At 46.3% G+C, this 23,143-nt stretch overlaps 1 protein-coding gene across 1 annotated transcript; it reads left to right on the top strand.

Annotated features, from left to right (window-relative positions):
• Window positions 1-2,121: 2,121 nt before the first annotated feature.
• SNRPD2 (small nuclear ribonucleoprotein D2 polypeptide) lies at window positions 2,122-18,692 on the top strand. The gene is made up of 3 exons (XM_069644599.1): window positions 2,122-2,239; window positions 7,131-7,310; window positions 18,271-18,692. Coding segments are annotated over exons 1-3 (357 nt in total). The 5' UTR covers window positions 2,122-2,237; the 3' UTR covers window positions 18,446-18,692.
• The last annotated feature ends 4,451 nt before the right edge of the window (window positions 18,693-23,143 follow it).

Raw genomic sequence — 23,143 nt, 5'->3', positions numbered from 1 at the left:
AGACAGGGCTGCCCGTGGTCACCCATGTTATACATATGGGCACTGGAGCCATTGGCCACCTACCTGAGACAGCAATACGAGGAGATAGGTATTGGCACTGCGGATGGCATGCACCTTGTTTCTTTATATGCGGACGACATACTGTTATATTTACGCTACCCAGAAGAGAACATGCAATATATTCTAGACATGATGGAGCAATTTGCCGTTCTCTCTGGCATAGCGGTTAACCCCAAAAAGTCTAGCGTGTTCCCTCTGGGGAGATACAAGCTTGTCTTGCCCAGGAGTCTGCCAGTGTTGCCGATTACCCTGGCACACAAAGTCCTTCCGATATCTCGGAATTGACATATACCATATGGCAGAAGAACATGCACGCAACACGGTTAAAGCAGTAGAAGGAATTAAGAACAGCATGGGATTCTGGTCCAGGTTACCCCTGGCTATGGTGGGGAGGGCTGCTCTGCTAAAAATGGTAGTTTTGCCCAGACTGTTGCATTTCTTTCTTAACATCCCGCATGGGATCCCGAGGCGCTTTTTCGCTAGCCTCCATAGCCTGTGTAGGAGCTTCATCTGGGGCAACTCCAGGAACAGGGTGGCCCTCTGGAAACTACAGAACTCGTGTGATAGGGGAGGGATCAACCTGCCAAATTTTGAGCTATACTATCTGGCAGAGCAGCTGCAGTATGTAGCAAGATGGCTGTGTGGCGAGGAGACGGCAGAAACCAGGCTGCTGTGCAGGGAACTGCTCCCCTTCTTTCACAAAGAAGTGGTGTGGCTGTCCAAGTCGAGGGCTCGGGGGATGGCGGGGCTGCTGGTACTGGGATGGGAGATATGGCACAGAACGTGGCAGATTGCGGGACACCTGGTTCCGTACTCTATGCAGGTGCCGCTTGCAGCACTATGTGGAGAGGATCCCCAGCTGATACAAGGGGTCCGCAAGTACTGGGAAGCAGTGGGCCTGGCCACCCTGGGAAACATATGGCTGGAAGGGGAGGCATTAGAGTTCCCGAACCTGATCGAAGATACTGGGGTGCATAAAGGGCAGTACATAACTTACATCAGAATTGTGAAGAGAGTACGAGTGAAGTGGCCAACAGAGGTGCTCACCGGACAACCGGATGCCACCATGGAGGCTATATATGATATTTCAGAGAGTGGGCATGAGATTTCCCGCATATACGAGCTGTTGGGATCCAAGGTGGGGAACGACTTGACCCAACAGACAACTTTGGGAGGATGAGGTGGGAGAGCCCATGTCGGATGGGCTCTGGAAAAGAGCCCAAAGATATCATTAAAAAGTTTCCCGGAACGCAAGGCTTCAGCAGATCCAACTATATGTCACACATAGAGCATAGCTCACCCCCAGTAAGATCGCTAGGTTTGGTGGCCATACGACTCAGAAATGCCCTAGGTGTGGGGTGGAGGAGGCTGGGCTACTCCACATGTTTTGGGCCTGCCCTGAGGTGGGTCGGTTTTGGCAAGAAGTGAAGGCACGCTTAGCAGGAACCGGTATTACACTGGAGGTGGAGTCGGCCTGGGCATGCATGCTGGGGGGATTCCCTAGGCCACGTAACTGAAAGCACATAAGCATTTGCTGGCTTGGAAGGGGGTGCATGTTTTATAGAAGGCTGGTGCTGCTATGCAAAATACTTGTGTAAGAGGCGGAAGGACGTGAGGGTGATATTGATTGGGTCGCTGACGATAAGACATCAGTCTACAAATGCGGCATGGAGATAAAGGAAAGACTAATGCTATCTACAGCATTGAAAGAAGGACCTAAAAGATTGCGCCAGATAGACGGTAGCTTACCTAACAGCGATCGGTTTGCAATTTAATCAGAAAAACAATATTGTTTTGAAACTAAAATAGCGAATCCACCTTAAAATGTAATACAATAAGTGTGCATCTAAAAACACATATACAGTAAAGTAGTTTAATATGAAACACTTGAACATTATTTACAATACTAATAATAAAAAACAACATTTTAATGAAAATGCCGTAACGTAAAATGTTTTCCGGTGTCTTTACCTGGGGCCGCGGAACCCTCACGCATATTTCAAGATGGACTGAATATCGCGTTGTGTGCTCCAAGGCAACCCCGCCCCCTTTGGTTCCGTGCGTAGCCGATGTAACCTGGAAGCGGAAGTTCTTCTTAGAGCTCAGCGCGGCGAAGACGAAGAATTTGTGGCGTGTTACGGACGGAAGGTGTCGGACAAAAAAGCCAAAAAGCAATCATGTAAGACCGGGATGGGAACGGTGAGAGGGTGGGATCGAGCGTACACAAGATACTACAGACACCCTTGCCGGCCTACGGGTTACACCATTGTAATTTACAAAATAAAAAAAGTGTGTGAGACAAAAGAGATGTGGAGGCCCTGCTCCGCCTACGCCTTCGCCGGGAGTATTATCACCATAACGGGTTTACTCCCTAGACGAAGCGCCTTTTAGAGAATTCTCTGGCGGTTGTGATAATTGTTCATTTTGCGAGATTTGAATGTATGATCCGGAAGTGTGTATTCACTTGAAGGGCCACTTTAAGCCTCCTACCGACTTTCCAAGACTGAAAATGTAATGGTAGATGCGCTGTCGCATGAGAAGCGACGACAAGCGTTTGTTAAATCCAGATCCTTTATGTATAGTGTAATTATGTTATGCGTATCATATGCTTTGCCACTTAACTTTGTTTGGCAGGTTTTATTCTACGGCCAGGTGCTTGTATCACTATCAACGCGTGGATACTCGCCCCTGTGAGGGGCATAGTATAGCATTTTCTGGACAAGCGTTGCCGCTTTCAGATCACTATGGCGTTGACTGGTGCAGTATAAAACAAGTACATGCCATCTATTGCTGTAAACCTTGCTGCTACCCACATCTCGTGCACGTTTTCTCCCAAAAAATGCCCAGGTAGGCACTTAATGGAGCGCCTTTTCATTTTGCGGAGCTACTTGTACGGTTTTCCAAGCATTAACAATAAATACTACCTTACCCACCAAAAGTGAAAGAAGGCACATTGTCTGCTTCTGAATGGTTGAGTACGGAATGTAGCTGTACGTGAATTAGTCGGGTCTTTTGGAGTAATACCCGACTGTAGGATGACCTGCGTAGTGGCTGTTACTTGCCTGCTGGAACACAACAAATAGTTGCCCTCTTACTTTTGACTCCAATCTTCTTTATGAAACTAAGATATTTGTGGTTGAACCGTTATCTCATATTCCAGAGAATGCTACAAAATTCCCAGGTACACAATACTCCCGGAGTATGACAGCACTGATGGCAAGTTTATTTTGTCTGCTGGCGGCATCAGGGGGGTGTCCGTTCTTCCACTGCCTCATCCTGCTTTCTTGCCCTTAACATCCAGCTGAACCAGGGCACTGCGAGAGCAGAGGAAGTCGGCAGAACCATTACGCCACAACACATCATAGCCCCCGCCTCTGCTACCAACAGACATCAACAGCTAAAATCATGCGCAGCTGCATGTTAGTAACGGATAGCGTGGAGCCTTCGTTTTTCTCCGCAGTCGCTCGGGAGCTTTCTTGTGCCAGTTCCTTGAAAAAACAAGTACCGCACACAACAAAAGTGCCTGTTGAATACTAACGTCTGTCTATCTGGGACATAAATCGGTGCTTTTTAGATCGTTTTAACCAAACCTTGGGCTATGCCTGCTAGTATGCAATTACCTCGTTTGTCCACAGCATATGTGCAAGTGCACAGCCACATGCCTCTTTGACTTGTGTATGTCTGCCTACCGTGCCGGTTACATGTCATTTTAACGAACCAGAAACGACTAAGACATGCTTTTTGTGTGTTTTTAATGATACTCTTCCCCCCCCCTCCCCACACAGGATCCCAAAACTACTATTCTCATTCCCAACTACATTAGCTGTAGCCAGAACAAGATCGCCAAGATGTGTGCCACTGCCTTCCCGTTGGGGGCGGTCGACCGGAGCTGCCTTAGAGGCAAGGACCCAGAGGCTTTTGAGCTGTGGCTCCATGGGCTAGCGGAACACCGCTATGGCTGGTAATGCCAGGACTAATAAACCATTTGATATAAATATACGTGATGGGAAACGCAGGATGCCTTGCAACATCAGGGCTCTCATAGCACAAGAACAGAGCCTGGGCCCTGTGTCTATGGTACGACCTGCCATTAGGTTAGTCAGGACAGCATTTCGTGCGTGGTCAAAATGCTACGTCTTGTCGGAACAGAGGATTGCTTGGCAGCGTTTTGTGCAGGCAATGATAGCCTGCGATGGTCGTTATCTGGAAGATCGTGACGTTAGCTAGGGGTGATTGGTTAGGACCATACATCCCATATCTCGTTCAGAATGGGTTGTGCATATTAACGCAACATTTTATAATTCTAAAATCGTTACCCCACTGGTGGATTTGCATGGCCCGTGGCCCTTGCCCACGAGCCATCAGATTTTGAGGGACTACATTGTGGACCTTAAGTTCTCTAGAGCACTGGGACCGAATGGCCTTGCCAATAGTCTTGAAGAAATACCAGTTAAATGGGCTCAGATTCTCTTGACCCTATTCTCCCGAGTCTGTAGAGCTCGTGCGATACCAGCTTCTTGGCAGCAGTCAGTGCTTATTCCCGGTCCACACAAAAGGAGACAGAATAAAATTAACTACTCCAGACTGCTGGACGTGTCGGAAAAAATCTTTACCTTTCTGGTTTAAGTGAACTTTGGAAATAGGCAATTCACAACAATGTCTAATCTCACACAGATCGGCTTTTGGCCTGGCTCGGGCACTTTGCATAATATCAATGAGTCCTGGACCAATTTACCCAAACCACCCGGAGTTGAAGAGATGTAACTTTGTACATCGCCTTCCTGGACTTTTAGAAGTGCATTTGATCAGGTCAACAGGGATATTCTCTGGACAAAACTCAAGGCCTTAAATTGCCCTGACTGGCTTGCGCATTTTCTGGTTCTCTTGCAATGTAACAACTGCGCCAAAGTACGGCTGGATAACGGGGGTGGGGGGGGTCCCTGTTATTAATATGGGAGTCAAAGTTGTGGCCCCTCTATAGCAGATCTTCTCCCCCGCCTGCTTGAGAAGGCCAATTGCCCCCCAGGATAGATCTGCCTGTAGTGGACATGTTGTACGCCGATGATTTGGTCCTGTTTGACCGTACCTACAAAGGTATGAAGATTCTTCTCAAGAGCTGTCTTAACTACGCTCATCCACTAGGACTCACGAATAATCTTGAAGACCAGCGTTATGCTGGTCACAGTATCCATCCTACCATTTACCCTTTCCGTAGTGATCTATCGACTATGTACCATCCTACCCTTATTTGGGCCTAGAAATCTGCGCCTGTGCGGACTAGTCTTCTATTTAACAATGCAATCAGAAGAGCTAAACAGCGGCGCGCAAGCTCTTTAGAGGTCAGAGGATTCTCTTTAGCCGGGAATATTTTGTTGTACAAGCAATGTTGTCCCTTCTTTGCTGTATGGCCTTGAAGAGCTTGTTATGCAAGACTTTTCTTGGTTAAACAGACTAGAGGGTCTTTTTGGGTATGCCATACTGGGTCATGGAATACCTGCACCTTGAATCAGGCCTCACATCTTTAAGTGGAATGGCGGCTCGGGGGTGTTTCCATTTGAAAACTCGCTCCAGCCCAGTGTGTGGGTTATTAGCAGCAGTAGGCAAGAACCACAATGCGGGAATAAGTGTACATGGGTTCCAGCTTTGGGCTACTAAATGAGCAGCTCTTCACAGAGATAAGCTGGTACCCTGACTTCAGTAAAGGCACTCCCTACATCCCCTTAAAAAAAATAATTTGGAAGAAAATTCAATAAGTGGGATTGGTGCAGGAACTATAGCCACTTAGCTAAAGTGAAGGGCTATGAAGCAGTTTCCCTGTGGTCCACTGATAAAGGAAAACACAATATCTGCTCCTTTGCCCTGACCTGGCTATAAGTCTCTTCATGCTGAAATTACGCGCCAATCAACTGCCGATACGGATGGGTCCTCGATTGGGCCTGCACGCAAGAACAGTTATTGCTGCATATGCGGCCTAAAGGATAATCCGGGCACCATCAGCCATGTTCTCATGCAGTGTGTTAAATCGGGACCCTGTTCATATGCAATTTCAGGGGTATGTTAAATAGCTATGAAATAATTTTAGCAGGTACCTTTTGGGTTTACTGCTTAAACGCAGACACTATTTCTGCACAAATTGCCTTACATCGTGCATGGCTGCACGTGCAAACCCTGCTGGTTGATTGAGGGGGTTCACTCCAGGCGCAACCATCCTATTGGTCCTGGGGCAATTTAGAATTACTATGCCTGCAGTCGGGATGGGAGGCATGCTTATAGCCCTGGATTTGATAGGTCGCGAGTGTGGGGTGATACAAGTGGTGAGAGATGAAGTTCGGAATGGGATAATTATTGCCTCTGGCTGGAGATTGGTTAGAAATGATCCTGTTGTGCTCTGGATTCTGTGGATCCTCATGAGTAGGATTTCTATGAGATCCTAGATGTATGATGACCTCATGAGTGTTTTACATACTGTGAATCTTTTAATGTATTTGATGATTTGGGCCATAGTTCGGCTTCTTAGTGAAACCAGGAGCAAACTTGAAATTCAAATTTGAATTTTAAAGTATGCATTTTTTTGTTCAAATGTACGAATTGTAATTATGATTACCGATTGGTTGATTGTATGTTCACTTTATTTTGTGTAGTTCTTGACTGAATTAAACCAGAATAAAGACATTAATATTATTATTATATATAGTTTTAAAACATTTGCTGTCTCATATTCGTTAAAATCACTTCATACCAACCGGTGCCATGCATATCCAATAAACCACTTTCTTCTCCCAGCAATATCTCAACCTCTATCTGCTAATGCCCTCCGCTTAAATATATGTATCTTATTGCCCCTACAATTTATTGGATGTTCATATCGCCCACCGTTCTAACCCAAACAACCCTCAATTTGTACTTTTTCACCTAGTAAACGCATATATATCACATTGACTAGTGGCACTGTGTTGTGTGGGGGGGGGCTGCTTACGTGCATATATGTCCCTGTCTGTATGTTAGCTCTTCAGTGACACACTTGGCAGGTTTTCTAAATGTTCTTCTTTTACAAACTTTGATTACTGTAGGAGTCTCCTAAACAAGCCCAAAAGTGAGATGACGCCAGATGAGCTGCAGAAGCGAGAGGAGGAAGAATTCAACACCGGACCACTCTCGGTACTCACCCAATCTGTCAAGAACAACACACAGATTCTGATCAATTGTCGCAATAACAAGAAGCTGCTTGGCCGAGTGAAGGCTTTTGACAGGTAAGCAGAAGCTCTTAAAGAACACTAAAATATTTACCTCGGGCTCAAAGCCACATATTAGGCTTGGCATACTGAGGCCCAGTAGCATTTACTGTAGTTTACGTACTGCAGTGCCTCTCTTCGTAGCTCAGTTTTGTATACCTAGCGCCTTGCTGAGGGTGCTTCAGTAGTTATGCTACATATTGTTACAGAAGTGTTAGTTTAGCTTTTAGGATACCCGACATAGTAATGTGCTTAGGAGTGTGCATGTCTTCTCTGAACAGTAAGCAAGACTGGTTACACTTTACTATATTTGCAGGTGGGGTTTTGCAGGCATACTTGTAGGGATTGTTTTTAAAAATGTGTGTGTTGCAGTTTAACGTATAACAAAAAACAATGACTGTTGGCGAACCATCCACTTGGGTGGCCCACGCCTCACGTAAACAATGTTGCATCCCACCCCATCTTCTCATTGGATCACCCTGGTAGTCCTCATTCAAAAAGGGAAGAAATGCCTTCAAGATTGCAATAGATGTCTAGAAAACTCATGACCCATCCATAACAGTTGTATATCCGTGGCGGCAGCGTTAACGTTTCCAGAGGAGCCAGGAGCCATAGCACACATCCGCACTTAATCAAAACATTGTCCGACACCTACAACCACCGAGGAAATAGTCAGGCGATGGTACACATCACGCAAGAGAGGGCATGCCCTTGTGCCTCAGCATAATATATGGGAAGCCTCCCAGGGACCAATACACCTCAGCCTTTATCCTGACATGACGTTGTATTCTCGGGAATTGTCAACAGCTTCTCTGTGCACTCAGAATAAAAAAAAGATGTATTTTCTCATTACAGGAAAGCAACCCCACATTCCAAAAAGGACGACTTTATGGTATTGAGCCTCTTTCTTTTCGCTCACCGAATCAAAATCACGGAAGATGTGAATCCCGTGTTCCGGGAACTCCAGAATTTTTTACCGCTGCTGGCTTCAGAATCCTGTCTTTGCCACGCGCGTCACTAACCATGGCAATTGTGTTGGGCCAATCGAGTTGAGCGATGTGTTGGAGTGGAGGCCTTTTTTGTAACTTTTGTCTGCACGTAGGGTCCTCCGCAATGTCTAGCAGTTCAGGGATTCGGCTTGTAACAAAGCGAATGGGATCGTCTCCTGCCGCACCAGTAAGGAGACAAATAATCTACAGCTGTAGTCCGCGCCACATTCTCCAGGTATTCTAATCTGTTCTCCATTGCCGGGTTACCCATCAGTCCCTCCACGTCTTGCCTCGTTTGTTGAACCAAGGCCAACGTTTTGGCACACTGTTGGTCCAGTACATTCGTTTTCTGTTGTAGAGGTACAGTTCTTGTCTCCAGTTGGGCCACTTTCACACTTAATGGATCCTATCGGCAGCTCATTTCTCTAGGTCTGCAGTCATGTGTATCCAATCTTTCCTTGCTAATATAAACATGCGCATGTTCTCTCCCTCGGCGGCTGCTGATCCTATTCCTATCACTTGTGGGGTCCCGCAAGGATCATGCATCTCACCCACTTTGTATAATCTTACAAAGCCACTATTCGACAAGCTGGACAGCCTGGGTGTCACCTACGCTAATTATTCAGAGGACACCCAGATACTCCTACCTCTAACCGGAATCTATGATATAGATGTCACCTGAATTAACAAAGTCTACACCATCAATCAGGCATGGATGGCCACACACAGTCTCTGCCTGAATGATTACAAGACTGAGTTACTTCTAGTCGGCTCACCTAACCATCTTCTCAAACTTAGTCCTAACTACACAAGTATCCTCATCGATGGGAATAACCTACCCATAGCCAAAAATGTAAAAATATTAGGTTTTTACTGTGATGCCAACTACAACCTAATCAAACAAGTAAGCGGGACCTCGTCTGCCACGGCCTACACTGGCAAGCTGATTAGGGCCTGCAGACCCGTACCTCCCACCAGTTTCCTCACACTAGCCAGAGCGCTCATACAATCCAAATTGGATTATTGTAAATCTTTACCGAGGTGCCAATAAATCCATTATTAACAAACTGCAGATTATGCAAAATAATGCACTTGGAGCAGCATTAAACATCTCCATGCGAGAGCCCATAACGGCAACTAGAAAGCAACACAAGTGGCTATCTATACAAGAAAAGATTGACTTAAAAACTCTTTGCCTCAGTCACAAGGCATTCAACCAGCAGCCCCCCCCCCCCCCCTTATCTCAGACAAATTAACTTGGAAAGTGCCCAACAGATTCGCCGGGTCTTCCAACATACCTTGTCTGGTCGTGCCCAGATTTAACTTTAAAAAAGCTGGCGGCGACAGTTTCCCGGTACTAGCTGCTGAGCTATGGAACACACCCCACAAAACATTCAAAAGTATCCAAGCATTTGACAGATTTAGAATACACGTTCTCACATGGATACTCGATAAAACTTAAACTTTACAGTCCACTCCTCAGTCTACTCCTACCATTACCATGACTTAATCGTTACGACAGATCTCTGTATATTGGCTCATTCTAATTTACATATATGTAATTTCCTGCCAGGCAACCTTGGAAACTTGGCTCTCTCATATTTTACATATATACTGTGTCTGGTAATAAAACTAACAAACCTTGTAGCAGTTTGTCCAGTAAAATGTAGATGAAGGGCTGCGACACGACTATACTATACTGTACCTTTGTCACCGCTTTAGAGCCCATAGCATCATGCACACACTAGCTGGATTAAGCGAACGCCACTGCACTTTGTCCAGGCAGTCTCACCAGAAACAGATGCTCCCTTTTTGCACCTCCAAGAGCCAAATCTGCCACACGTGGGTTGTGAAAAGGGCCTCAGAGGCACAAGTCCCCAAAAAGGCAGCCGTATGTTTCTCCCACTACTTCTCCTTCCACTCCAACAAACACGAGCTGTGCCTACATGTGGGGTGGGAACCATTCAAGCGCTGTCAGCAGCACCCTGCTAAGAACCACAGCTCCACAGGCAAACACGCGTGTCAAACCCTCCGTGCCAACGCATCCCACTGCCCCAATGCAGTTCCTCAATGCAGGCTGCATGCATAGTCATCCAGCAGGTCCCTCGTTCAGTGCTGTCTCATGCGCCGATCAGGGCATTGCCCAGGCAGCAGAAAGTGCAATCATCCGCTGCTGCGCCCTGGCAAATGTGCCCATCGACCCGGGCAACCTCTCCGCCAGGAGGTTTCAGCCTACAAAACATTCTGTTAAACCCATTCTCTGCACACACTGTGCACTTGGGGAGCATTGTGGGCTACACACCCCAGCTGGATCTCTGCCCCTAGAGGCCAACCCATGCCCAGTTCCACTTGATCACTTCCCGGGGGCTACTGAAGCCCATGGGATCGCCAGGCAATCTTCAGAAAGAGCGGGGATTGCCACAATGAGGGTTAATCTTCTCGCCATCTCTGGAGCCTCACAGAGAGGCGGCCATCTTTATCGTGCTCTCGAGCGCCTGATCACTTGAAGGGATTTTAGTCATGAGTTATAACATGGCATACAATTAAGCCCAAAGTTTTAGGCCTCAGGTTGAGGCGGGGCTTCCTATTGGAACAGCATCCTATCAGTGGGCATTGCCGCACAGATGTTTGTCAATGGCAACAATGCATATAGATTAAGGCGTTGCCTTAATATGCAGGGCAAGGAATGGCATCAAGTGAAACAAAGCATCTTAAGATGGAGATATGGCGTTCGTTGTCGGTGGGTTCCCTAGTTAAGCAGGTGGTGGAGAGGTCAAATAGTGGGATGAAAAGCAGGTGGCGGCAAAGGCAGAAGCGGCGGCAGGTGGGACCAGTCTGTTGGGGAGCTGCAGTGAGGGTGGAAGTAGGGTTCTGCGTGCTTGGGATGCCGAATGGGAGACGCAGTGGAACTGACCAGTGCAGATACTGGAAGGTGGAAAGAGGGAGGTAAGCAAGGGAATTACTGGGCATTGGTGAGAACAGGTAGCAGTAGCTAGTGGTGAATTAAGTTGAGGGTAGCTGGGAGTGGGGCAGTAAGGGTGGGAAAAGGGAAATAGTGCAGAGATGGTGGTTGGGCGGAAGTGTAGGATTGTATGAAGGTAGGGCTAGTGGGTTGGCAAAGTGAACCGGGAGTAGGAATCGCTTTTGATAGGAGTGTAATTTATGGAGCTGGAAACTACGGAGTACTAGGATTTTCCTCTGGCCAAGATTTAAATATGCATTATGACCCAGGAGCTATTAAGAGTTCAGCCTCATGAATGGAGTGCCTGAAAGGTTGTGGAGCTTTTCTTTTTCTTCAGTGTGACCTGCATCGAGCAATACGCATTCCTAGCATCCCTTCTTTTGCTGTTGCTATGTCTTGTACTCTTGCCTTTTTCTGTTGAATCCCAACTCTTGCCAAGTTGCTTTACATGTCGTCATTTTTACTTTGTCTTTAAATTGCTTTCCTTTTATTTCCTTTTAGGTCGTCATTCTTCCTCATTTAATCTTGACCTAGCTTTGCTGCACCTTCATAACTCTGCCACTACTTCTGCTACTACATTAATCGGTTTCTGTCTCTCATTCCTCTGCTGCCACCCCTTTTTCTGTGATGCAACCTTGCTTGCGTTCTTTCTTTCCGCTGCTCCTGCAGGAGGTGCTAATGCAATATGGAACAAACGTCACTTCCCAAGGAGATAAAACTATAGTCATGTCCAGTACATATGACCTCTCATGCTTTGCATGTTTATTATTGCAAAGTTAATGTACATTCCCAGACACATAGTTAATATCAGATCGCTATATTTGTATGGCACCTGTTGGCTTGGGGAGCCAAATGTAGCTGTTATCACGCCAAGTAGACTCCTCTAAGATATTTATTGGAGCAAAAGATCTGCCGGCAATTACGAACCCTGCCATAGATGGTGGTCCAGTGCACATTTTGTGGCTTTGATACGATATCTTAGCGGTGCTGGGAAGGGAATGTAATGAGGCCTAAAGTTCACTACCGTAATCCCATGGAAGGCTTGTCGGCGACAAACTGCTTTGCTTGCAACTTCACAGTAGCAGGCGATTTGTCCAAGTACCTTGATGTGGCAAGGGTCTGAGGCTCAATTGGCATCTGCTCTTCAAACGGGGCACCTCGACTGACTAGCTGGGCAGGCTCAGCAAGTGAAGCTGGGCTTGAGGCAGCGGTTAGGTATGTGAAATGTCTGGTTCAGGTGTGGCTAGCTAAATTTCAGCTATTGCTAAGGCTTCCGCCGAGCGAGCAACCGCAGTGGCAAATGAAATGCCCAAGGATTAAGTAGGCATAAAAATGTCTCTTGTTGTGATTAATAGCACATTTCTGATTTCCCAAGATTGATTTATTGGGGGCACGGGTGTGTTTAAATAAACACTTGGATCTGGACCCGTCTCCTGCACTTAATCACAATGGGAATAATGAACTCGCATGCCGGTACAATGGCTTCATTGTGGATGTTCTCGCCCCTCTTCAATTTTGCTCCCTGGTTGTTGTAGAGTAATTGGAGCTTCACTGTTTTTGCTGCCTGATTTTCTCTAGATTAAATGTTACCACACTGTGTTTCGCTCCTCGTTTCCCCTGTGACTGGCCCAACGATATCACACCATCACCCTGTAGCATGCCAACGTTGTTTTTTAGCATGCCAAATTTGTTTTTATTGACCCCACTGATATTGCCCTCTCTGGAATTGCCTAATCCAAACTCTCCCCAGGATCTATTCTCCCTGTTTTGCGCCCACCTCTGCATGTTTTGTCTTCACTCCTCTTTGTATCCCCCACTCTAATAGCTGCACACAATCCAGTGCCAGAGATAAAGCACCTTATCCCAAAGGCACCCCAACTGACGCATCAAATTGGCTACAACTAATCGATGCTCCAAATTGCCCACCGGACCCCCCACTAACCTTCCACCCTAAACGTCTCAACACCACAAAATGCCATATGCATCCCAAGCTACTCGCGCATGGCAGTCAACCCTCCAAACAGACATCAAACATGTCACACTTCACGCTAAACTGGCCACTCACCGATCTCGGTCCTTGGCCCTGCCACTCTTCCCTGCACTGCCTACCTGCACTACAGGACTGTCTTGTGTCCTACAGCCCCTTCTCCCGGCACTTACCTTGCACTTGCCACCAGCTGGCCCTATTATTTATCTTGTATTCCACTAACCATGTACTGCACTTCCCCTCTCCCCTTGCACTTTTCCCAGTCTCCCCACCCTTGCACTTGCGCGATCTGAATGACACCTGGCCTAGTAGGATCGTTTATCCCCTTGTTCCCCCCCCACCCCCTGCCTCATCGCGCCTTGAAACACTTGTGTATAGGCGCGTTACAAATGTCATATCATATCGCATCCCTGGCCAGTGCATCCTACCTAAACTGGCACGCAGGTCTCTTCCAGCAGAAAATGTGGCCTTCCATAAATTGGCTTGATTTTAGAGAGCCGAAACAAAGCAAAATAAAAAGCCCACTACGCACACCAGATGCACAACGCGGTCAGATGGATGTCTACAGATTCAAAACCATTTGCAGGCATCAACTCGGCACAAACATCCCAAGAACTCTGCAACTACACTAGAACACTCTTCAGCAACAAAATTATTAAAATCCAGAGTCCACCTGGGCAGAAAAGGACCAACTCTAGCATTCCCATCAAGGGAAACTGCAACGAGGAAACCGTCTACCCCACCACTGACGGATTTTCATCCCTTCGCCCACATCTTCCGCGCCACATTAAATGCTCGCAATCTTCTGACCCAAATAAATCCGCAAACTACAGACCAATCTCCAGTGCACCATTCAATGCCTAACTCATTGAGAAATGCATCCAACAAAAAATGGGACATTTCAAGAATAAAGAATGGTTAGGCATAGGTGTTCTCCGCACCTGCGCAATCTGAATTGAATCATGAGGTTAGTGGTACTTGACACTTCTTCCTTGCTCTCCAGATCCTCTGGAGAAACAGTATATACTGGGTCGCCTCCTTCCCGAAGAGCAGAAATTACACGACCCCTTTCAGGCTGTCACAGCAAGCTGACCTGCACATTACCCTGCAGATCCAGTCTCACCTCTCCTGTTCAGCATTTACATGACCCAGTTCCTAAAACTCACAAACAACTTGGGTCTCGCATGCTTAAACTACACTGACTATTATCAAATTGTCACGTTCACAAATTATTCAACAATTGGACTGGATATCTCCCCTTACCTGGTAGGTGTGGACACCCATCCAAAAAACGTTTGCAACCCCACACACATAGGATGCAGAAATGGGACTTGCGACCTATGATTTCCTGTATTTCCCCCCCCTTTTTTTTCCAATGGAGAATCTGTCGTTTTGTATTTATTTTTGTAGGACATTTTTCCGCAAATGTGTGCCTCAACCCCCTCTACCTTAATACCCCTACCCTCCACATATATTTGCAGTAACATTTCTCCTGCGATGGAATTTTATCCCGTGACTTAACACTGGAACCACATATCCAAGCTTTTTTACGGAGTTTATTCCAGCTCCGAATAATAAAACCTGGCCTCCACTCGCTGAACCATGACTGTCCTTGCCCTAGCACTCTCAAGATTGCATTAACTAATATCCTTAACCATGGCCACCTACAATATCTACTGAATAACCACTTGACGTGCTATAAAGCATGCAGAATACAGCAGCCAGACTGCTTCTGATACTGCAAATATAACCCCATCCCTGCAACACTTCACTGGCTCCTGATGAAACGGAGGACTCGCTTCAAAAATCTGTGTAGTACCTTCTATGGCAGGCACCCAGAATCAATCACAAGGAAATTCACATGCTCCCAAACATTGATTCGGCAACTATGTGCTAGTAATTGTGGCGTGGTTCAACCGGACTCGCCAAAGAGAATGTGCCTACTCCTTCCTATTAAACAAACTCTGGTGCACTCTCCTTCGTGCAGACCACTACCGACATTGAAAAGAGAAAAAAAATACTCAACCAGCACCAAACCTCAGATTTTCTCTTGTTGTAACCTCAACCGGATGACAAAGTGGGGAGGCAAAATACATAATGTAAGACAGACCATGTACAATTGTGGTCATACTAGGCCATGTGACATTCGAATGTACAAGTATTGTGAAGAGAAATGCGGGGGGGGCAAAGGTAAGTTCTTAGTGAGAGCCTAGGAGTGAAGTGCCGAGGTTGCCAGGGGAGGAACTTCTCGCTTAGTGCTGAGTGGAGGAGTCCAACAGGTGGGATGCACAACTGCCTGGAAGGGGGGGCATGCAAGTGAGTGCTAGGGGGTGCTGGAATCAACTGTTCAGGGGCCTGGTACCTGTGGGATTCATGAAGGTCCAGGCCGCCAGTCTCAGCGGCAGTGGGGTGATGGGAAGGGAAAAGGGGGAAAGAGTTGGAAAAGGGCAGTGTTTTACGGTTTCTGGGACATGAGGAGGTCCGGCTCAAGACAGAGATGGGCAGGCAGGCTGTTGCAAAGAAGGGCACCAGCCGAAGCGGGGGACCTGCTACCCACTCTCTGCTTCCAGAAACGTTTGATAAGCAGAGGAGCAGCGGGCTCTAGCAGGGAAGTATTAGGGAGAGAAAGTTGGAGATAGCGTGGTCCCAGGCCCAGAAAGCCTTACGGTCCAGAGGGTCTTGAATTTGACACTTGCAGCCATTGGGAGCCAGTGATTTTAGGGCTGGGGAGATTCTTGAGGCCAAGGGTAAGTCTTTCAGCCTTATTCTGGATTAGCGCTGAAGGGGCTCAGGGAGGAAAGTGGGGAAATATGAGGAAGAGGCTGTTGCAGTAGTCCATAGAGGACCAGAGCTCTGGAAACGTGAGCTTCTGCGGAAAGGTGAGCAAAGTGAATGCCTCTAAGGCAGTGAAGCGGGCCTTCTTGGCAAGGTCCAAGATGTGAAGGGTGAAAGAGGGAAGTCGAAGATGATCCCCAAGGTTTTTGGCCTCAAGCGAAGGTAGAGGGCCAGAGGAAGGGTGCCAGAGGGTAGGAGGGGAAGCAGGGCGCAGGTGTCCCAATAAGAAGCATCTCCAACTTGATGGCAGCATCTCCATCTTACTGGCATTAAAACGGGATAGCGGTCAGACAGTCGGACAAGGAAGTGTAGTTGATGGAGGCCAGTTTGAAGGGAAGCTGTGGGTCATCAGCGTAACACTGGAAATGAGGAGAGAAGCAGATCAGGTGAGCAAGAGGGGCACGATAGATATTGAAGAGCCATGACAAAAGGATAAAGCCCTGGGGGACACTGAAGGTAAAGTGAAGTGGTGGAGTAAGAGCCCAGCTGCAAGGGGCGGTTAGTGAGGAAGATCAGCCAGTCCAGTGCCGACTGTGATGCTGAGAGTATTGCACAACCGTTTTATGAGGACAAATGGTTGACCATGCCAAAGGCAGAGTAGAGATTGAGGAGAATGAGAACAGCAGGAGAGCTAGTCAATAATTTCGAGCATGTCTTTATGGTTGTTCAGGAGAGCAGTTTCTGTGCCTCTGGATGCCCGGAATCCGGATTGATGGTCTTGGAGGCAACCAAGTTCAGTGTCAAGGATCAGTTGGAGGACCAACTTCTCCAGGAGTTTAACCCGGAAAGAGGTGGTGGAAATAGGACGATAGTTAGCCGGGCAGAAGGTTCAGCAGTCCTTTTTAGGATTGGGGGGGGGGGGGGGGGTACAAGGGAGTGCTTAAGGGATGGCGTGAAGGAGCCAGTGGCAAAGGAGTGGTTACAGTGAGTGAAGGCGTCGGGTGGTCACCGTGCTGTGCTGAATGCAGTTTTCAAACATACTAAAGGCTGCACTTCGGGGTGGATGGGTGTGTTTGATAGAGACCCCTGCCAAAGAAATGCAGCTACTCTGTACATTCATCCCTGCACACAGCAAAATTGTACATATCCAATAGCAGCTCATGTCTCCTTTCCAGTACAGTGGAAGCGGAGTGCCCTTCACCAGCAGCACAGAAGTACACAATTTCTTGCAGGACAGGGTCTGCTACAAGTAATTGAAAGGTGATCTATCGATCTAAATTTTATTGGCAAGGGAGTCCACATTGGCTAAGCGAACACTTTGGGCTATTGTGTGTGTATGGATAGGCACTCGTGTATAAAGGTTACTACTTGGCAACAGCTGTTAAATTGAGAGAATTCTTTTCCTTTTTTTAAATTTATAGGCATTTACAACAAACGGAAAACTATCAAACCAGAACAGTATATATACGAGAGAAAAAACTTTCAGTAAAGATCATTAAATTTCCCCATATCCTTTCATAAAAAGACAGTTTGCATTTCAGTTTATAAATTAATTTTTCAACCCTTGGACAACTTTTGCATTTCCTCCACCCAATCCTCAAAGGTGGAGTCATGCTTTTCCAACCCCGAAGTATCAAACGTTTGGCCACAATGGCACCTCTTGTTGGAAGAGCAGAGATCACCAAGCTCAGAATCGTCACCCAACACCATGCCCTGAAATCCAAGTTGGGAACCCCATCAGAAATTTGAGTACAAGCATCACAGACTGCAGACCAGAAATCAGAAACCCTCACACAACTCCACAGCATATGTTCCAAGAACCCAACCGCATTTACACAACCCCAACAGTCATCACAATCCAGCATCCCTCGCAGTTTCAATTTTTCCAGACACCAATTAACTCTATTAAGAATTTTGAGTTGTGTCCTTTTCCCCCAAGTTGAAACCTGGCAAATGCTTATCTAATAAATCAAGCCTAACTGTTGGCGTTGCCATTGCATGTTTTTAATATGATTTCAGTGCATGGAGGAGATGAGGCACACTCGGTTAATACGTTTTTTATTACACCAAAGCTGCCATTCTCTATGCAGACTCCTTAGAAAAAATACTTGCGGGACGATATGTGATTTTTCTGCTTGCCAGATCCTGGAGAGTATGTGTTTAGGGGGGGGTGGGGGGGAGTGGGTAGGTAGTGTTAACATATCCTTTTGCAATGATTTCATTCTCTGCTTTCAGTGACCAATATCCTTTCTCCTCCTCCTGCAGGCACTGTAACATGGTGCTTGAGAACGTAAAAGAAATGTGGACAGAAGTTCCAAAGAGTGGAAAAGGCAAGAAAAAGTCCAAGCCTGTCAACAAGGACCGTTATATCTCCAAAATGTTCTTGCGGGGCGATTCAGTCATTGTGGTACTACGAAATCCTCTACTTGCTGGCAAATAAAGAACTCTATTTCTGTGATGAAAAATTGCTCTTATGCAACTGATCGCAGCCGTTTCCATTCAACTGATCCTAGATTTTGTATTCCCCTTTGTTTTTGCCCTTTGGACAGTGGTAGCCTGGAGAATGGTGTCCCATGTGCAAGAGGTTTCCATCTACCTTCTTCCCCAGCACGTAGCCTCTGCTGCACTTTCATTGCCGATTACTGGAGTGTCTGTTTTTTTTAAAAATAAAATAATTGTTTAACTGATTTTTGTTTAGTATTTCCTATTTCTTGCATTGATGTGCTTTTTTTTTTTTTTTTTTTTTTTCTTTATTGCTCGCTTTAGTTTATCGCATCTTGTCATAGTCTAATCTTTATGCCTGAAATATGTAAACCAAGCTCAGGCGTGTCACTGTAACGTGAGTATTCTGGTTACTAGACAAATGTAAAGTGTCACCGGAGGGATGGGTCGTGCGTGTTTTGTGGGGAGGGGATTGTAGCAACCGGGACATTTACTTTTCAGGCATTGTACAACATGGGCAGTTTTCTGTACTGTTAAGAGCAGTTTTATGCTACTCATGTATCTGCTTGTTTTCCCTGATTTCTTTGTTTGCACACAGCAGGCCAAACATTTGAAACTACATGTTCGTTGCCTGTAACGGAAAACTGGCAGTTAAGCAGCTCCATCCGTTGAACAGAAAGGTGAGCTATTGGGAGGTTGTTCACCCTCTTCAATCGGAAGTTAAGAGACTTCTCTGCTGCAGACCCTTCTCCTCTCACTTGCGATATAATCAAATGTTTGCAAAGCTGAACTGGAAATTTATATTACAGCAAAAGTAACATCATACTGTACCCCAAGTGTGGAAATTAATTTTAAAGCACAGCTTTTTCATATGTGCACCATGCCAACTAGACGAGCCACTTTGTGAGCATGCATAGTTTCCAGAACGAATGGAAACCCTGTGGCTACCCCCTTTCAGCTTAACCTCATGCATACCTTCAGTGTGGTGTTAGACAAGGACCATCCCTACTCTTCATCTATATCACTGCTCTAATCAAGTGAAGCATACACAGTACATCTACGGGGACGACTCTCAAATCTATAAAATCGCCACCAACAAGAGCATAGACCAACCCCCTTGTCCACTGCCTCTCACAAATAATGCATGGCTTGGTAACATCAACCTTAAACTCCACACCGATAAAACTAAAATCCTGATTACACCAACAACCCTTCTATCCAACTGCTCATACCATGACCTACAGAAATGGGGAACCAGAGTAGAAGTGGTTAAATCTCATAATCCCGATGCACAATGAACCAACATTGGAACCTTGAGGAAATGCAGTAGTAAAGAAAAGTGTCTATGATCTATCGGACGGATATTGCCTTTTCTCTCTTCCACACTGCACTCGCCAATCTCTCACTTGTCATTTCAAGAATAGGCTATGTCGACGGCATCTTCCTTGGCATGCTTGACTACCACCCCAAAAAATGACCCCAGAACGCAGCAGCAAGAGTCCTAAGACTCCAAGAGAGGACAGGTCACACCAGCATTACAATCACTACATTGGCTAACAGTCTGAAAAAGTTCCATTTCAAATAGCTCACCACAGAGCAAGGAGCAGAATTCTTGGAAGAAAATCTGCAAACCGAACCCTGAAGTATAGCAATGATGTCTTGAACCCAACTGTTATTTGAAAATGAAATGTACCATTGCAATGAAACCCTGAAACCCTCCCACTCCTGTGCCCCAAGGGAATACGCACAATGGAGACATTTGACCTTCAGGAAAGCAATAAACACATGGCTGTTTAAATTGTCGACCTAGCTTGTAAGCAATATACCATTGTCAAACAGAAAAAAACATAGCGGACTACGACACACTGGGTTTCAGTTACCCAAAAAGCTACCCCTGAATTTGCGACTTAGCCTGAATCAATGAGGATTGTACTTTTTTCATCACTTGCCCATTCCAAAACCCTACATTCGTACCACATGCAAACAATCTATGCCACATGCAAACACGCCCTGCCCCTCACTTCAAACAGAACTCCATGCCTCCTCCAGCAACCCACACAGCCAATGCATCTCGCCATGGGCACACGTTGCTTCCCATATGGATGCAAACGCTGGGCACGCCCACTAACCAACACCACCTAGAAGCAAACACTTGAGCAGTTTTTCCGAACGGAACTAACACCAGCATTGCAAATACGCTCTCCTTCTGCTCCCACAAACAAACCTCCCCCTCTTTTTCAGATCCACCACTGCACCTGGAGATCATGCAAATGGCGGGTGTGGTATAACTCCTATTAACCAAACACATTGAGCTATCGTCTCTGAATGGAGTGTGGAGGGACATTTTCCCCTCCCCAATCACTTTACAAATCTGTATAACCTGTGCAATTTGCAGCATTGTCTTCAGAAATCCGGGAAGACAAATATTTTACTGATGTAAATAAAAGTGCCACTGAATCAAACAAAGACTTAACATGAACATGTTTTATGCCACTGGGGAAAAATGTTCTGAAAATATTATAAAGAGCAAATGGAGCTGCATTTAATAAGTGGCTGGCAGAAAAAATCTGACCAGATCGACTGAATAATGGCAACCCAAAGGTGTGTGGCAGAAAGCATGCTATTGAATTGTGCACTACTAGAATGAAGTAATTCAGGGGCCGCAGGGAATCTGCTTCTGTTAGGACTGATTTTCTAAACTCTGGCCTGGTGGACAGATGTACAGAATGCCAACCTATTTTGTGACGGGAACAACTTTGGGAAGCTGTAGCCGAACCAGTTTAGGTAGCAGTGACGGGCAGTCTAGGCGTAGTTATTCAGAGGGGGTGAGTTTGTAAAGGGTCCACAATGAGAATCTCAGATTACACTGTGACAGGAAAATAGTTTATGGCCAAAACTCACTATAAATGATTACTAGCAGGTAGTTCTCACATAACACTATCAAACTAAATGCATATATACATTCACTTTGTTATAGGGCATGATACAAATCAAAAACTCCTGCAAACGAAAGGTTAGATAGGTATTATGCACAAAAAGGACCACAGATGATCCCTAACTAAAATTGTCCAGCCCTAAATTGCCTGGGGCCTTTTCCCCACTAGTTAAGGTTACAGTTCCACAGAACTTGGGATGCAGGAAAAAATGCAGGTAGAGTCTCTGGGGGGGTTAGGGTTCAAGTTGGACTAATGCCCAAAAGTAGTAGCCCCCACAGTCAGATGTCTTGCTAAGCAAGCAATAGCAAAGCCAAGTGTTAGAAATAAGCTGTATTATAAGCCCATTGACTTCCAATGGGAGTATAGAGGTAGGTGAGGAACTCTAACTTACCCCCCCAAAAACTGATTCTCCCCCATACTCCGATTCTTCCCCAGAATTGGCAGAACAAAGGAAGTGCCCAATGTTGCTTTTCGCGCCGAAAGACGCAGTCCTTGGTCAAAAAATGCAGAAAAACCCGATGTAGCACCCCTCTCATGACTGGACCCAGCTCAGGGAAGCAATTTTCAGACAGTGGTCACTGCAAACGGCGACGCAAAGGAACTCAGCAGCTGTCTGATTTTTCCCTCCTATCTCAGGTCCCCTTGATACTAGGACACCAAAACATTGCAGGAGTTAGTTTCGTAGAGCCAGCTGAGGATCCTCCAAGTTTCAGGCCGGAACTCGGCACAGTGACATGCAGCATGGTAGCCCAAAAACAAAGCTGGTCAGCCACCGGATGGTTCCAGGGCGCTTCCTTTGGGAGGGCACCGGGCAGACGTTGAGAATGGATGGTCCCTCCACTCCAAGGGTTATAGCGCCTTTGCAGGACTACTGAAGATCAGAGTAAGTCCAGGACAGCAGCAAAGGTTGGTTGCCAGGCCTCCTTCAGTCAGGTCTCTGGTTTCTTTGTGGGTCTCACAGCTGGACAGGATACTTGGCTCCTTCAGGTTTCTCCAAAATCTTTGAAGAATGGGTGCAGGGGTCCTCATTATCTTAAAAGCCAGGTAAGAGCTGAAACGCACTAGCTGGACTAACCCACACACCCCAGCAGTGGTCCAATCGGGACCACTGGCGGGAACATTCATGCATACCACTCGCACACTGAAACCAGTTTGTGGATTGGAGTCCGACGGACCCAGCCCACATCCTGCCAGCAAAAACACACAGCTCTCCAGTAACCCACGAAAAGCTCCTGCTTTCCTGGGGACTGGAAGTCCTCAAGGATTTTCCTGGCCTCTGAGGCCAGGAAGAAGGCTAAATGATACGATGGCAAAAGAACAGGCAGAAAATATTGTGGCACGGCCATGTTTGACCAGTAGCCACAGTTAGTAGCCAAACATGGTCAAGCTAAAACAAAAATCCCCAAAAAGTGGGGAAAAGTCGCTGCTGCCAGTAGCCTATCCTTTTAGCACACCTAGAGTAACCAAAAATCCTCGTGTTGTCTAGGGCAAAACAAAAATGCACCCCATTGTACTGCAGTGTAAGCTGCAATGTACAAGTGATGCAAAAATAACCAAAAGTAGTAACACAGTAACGCGACTAAGTGAAACCATGTTTCCCCCTAACCTATGAGCAAAGGCCAGTGCAGTGAAGCTGAAGACTTCACTGCACTGCAAAAAGTACAGGTCAGATTAAAAAATAAAAGTTAAAAGTTTGGGGATTCCATAAAGATGGAAGAAAGGTGCAGTAAAGAGAAATCTTTCCAGCTTCACCATTTGTC

Source organism: Ambystoma mexicanum, chromosome 2p, assembly GCF_040938575.1.
Source record: "Ambystoma mexicanum isolate Mex_15411 chromosome 2p, UKY_AmexF1_1, whole genome shotgun sequence".
Lineage (NCBI taxonomy): Eukaryota > Metazoa > Chordata > Amphibia > Caudata > Ambystomatidae > Ambystoma > Ambystoma mexicanum.
Note: the sequence above shows the minus strand (reverse complement) of the source record. Positions and strands in the feature narration are given on the sequence as shown.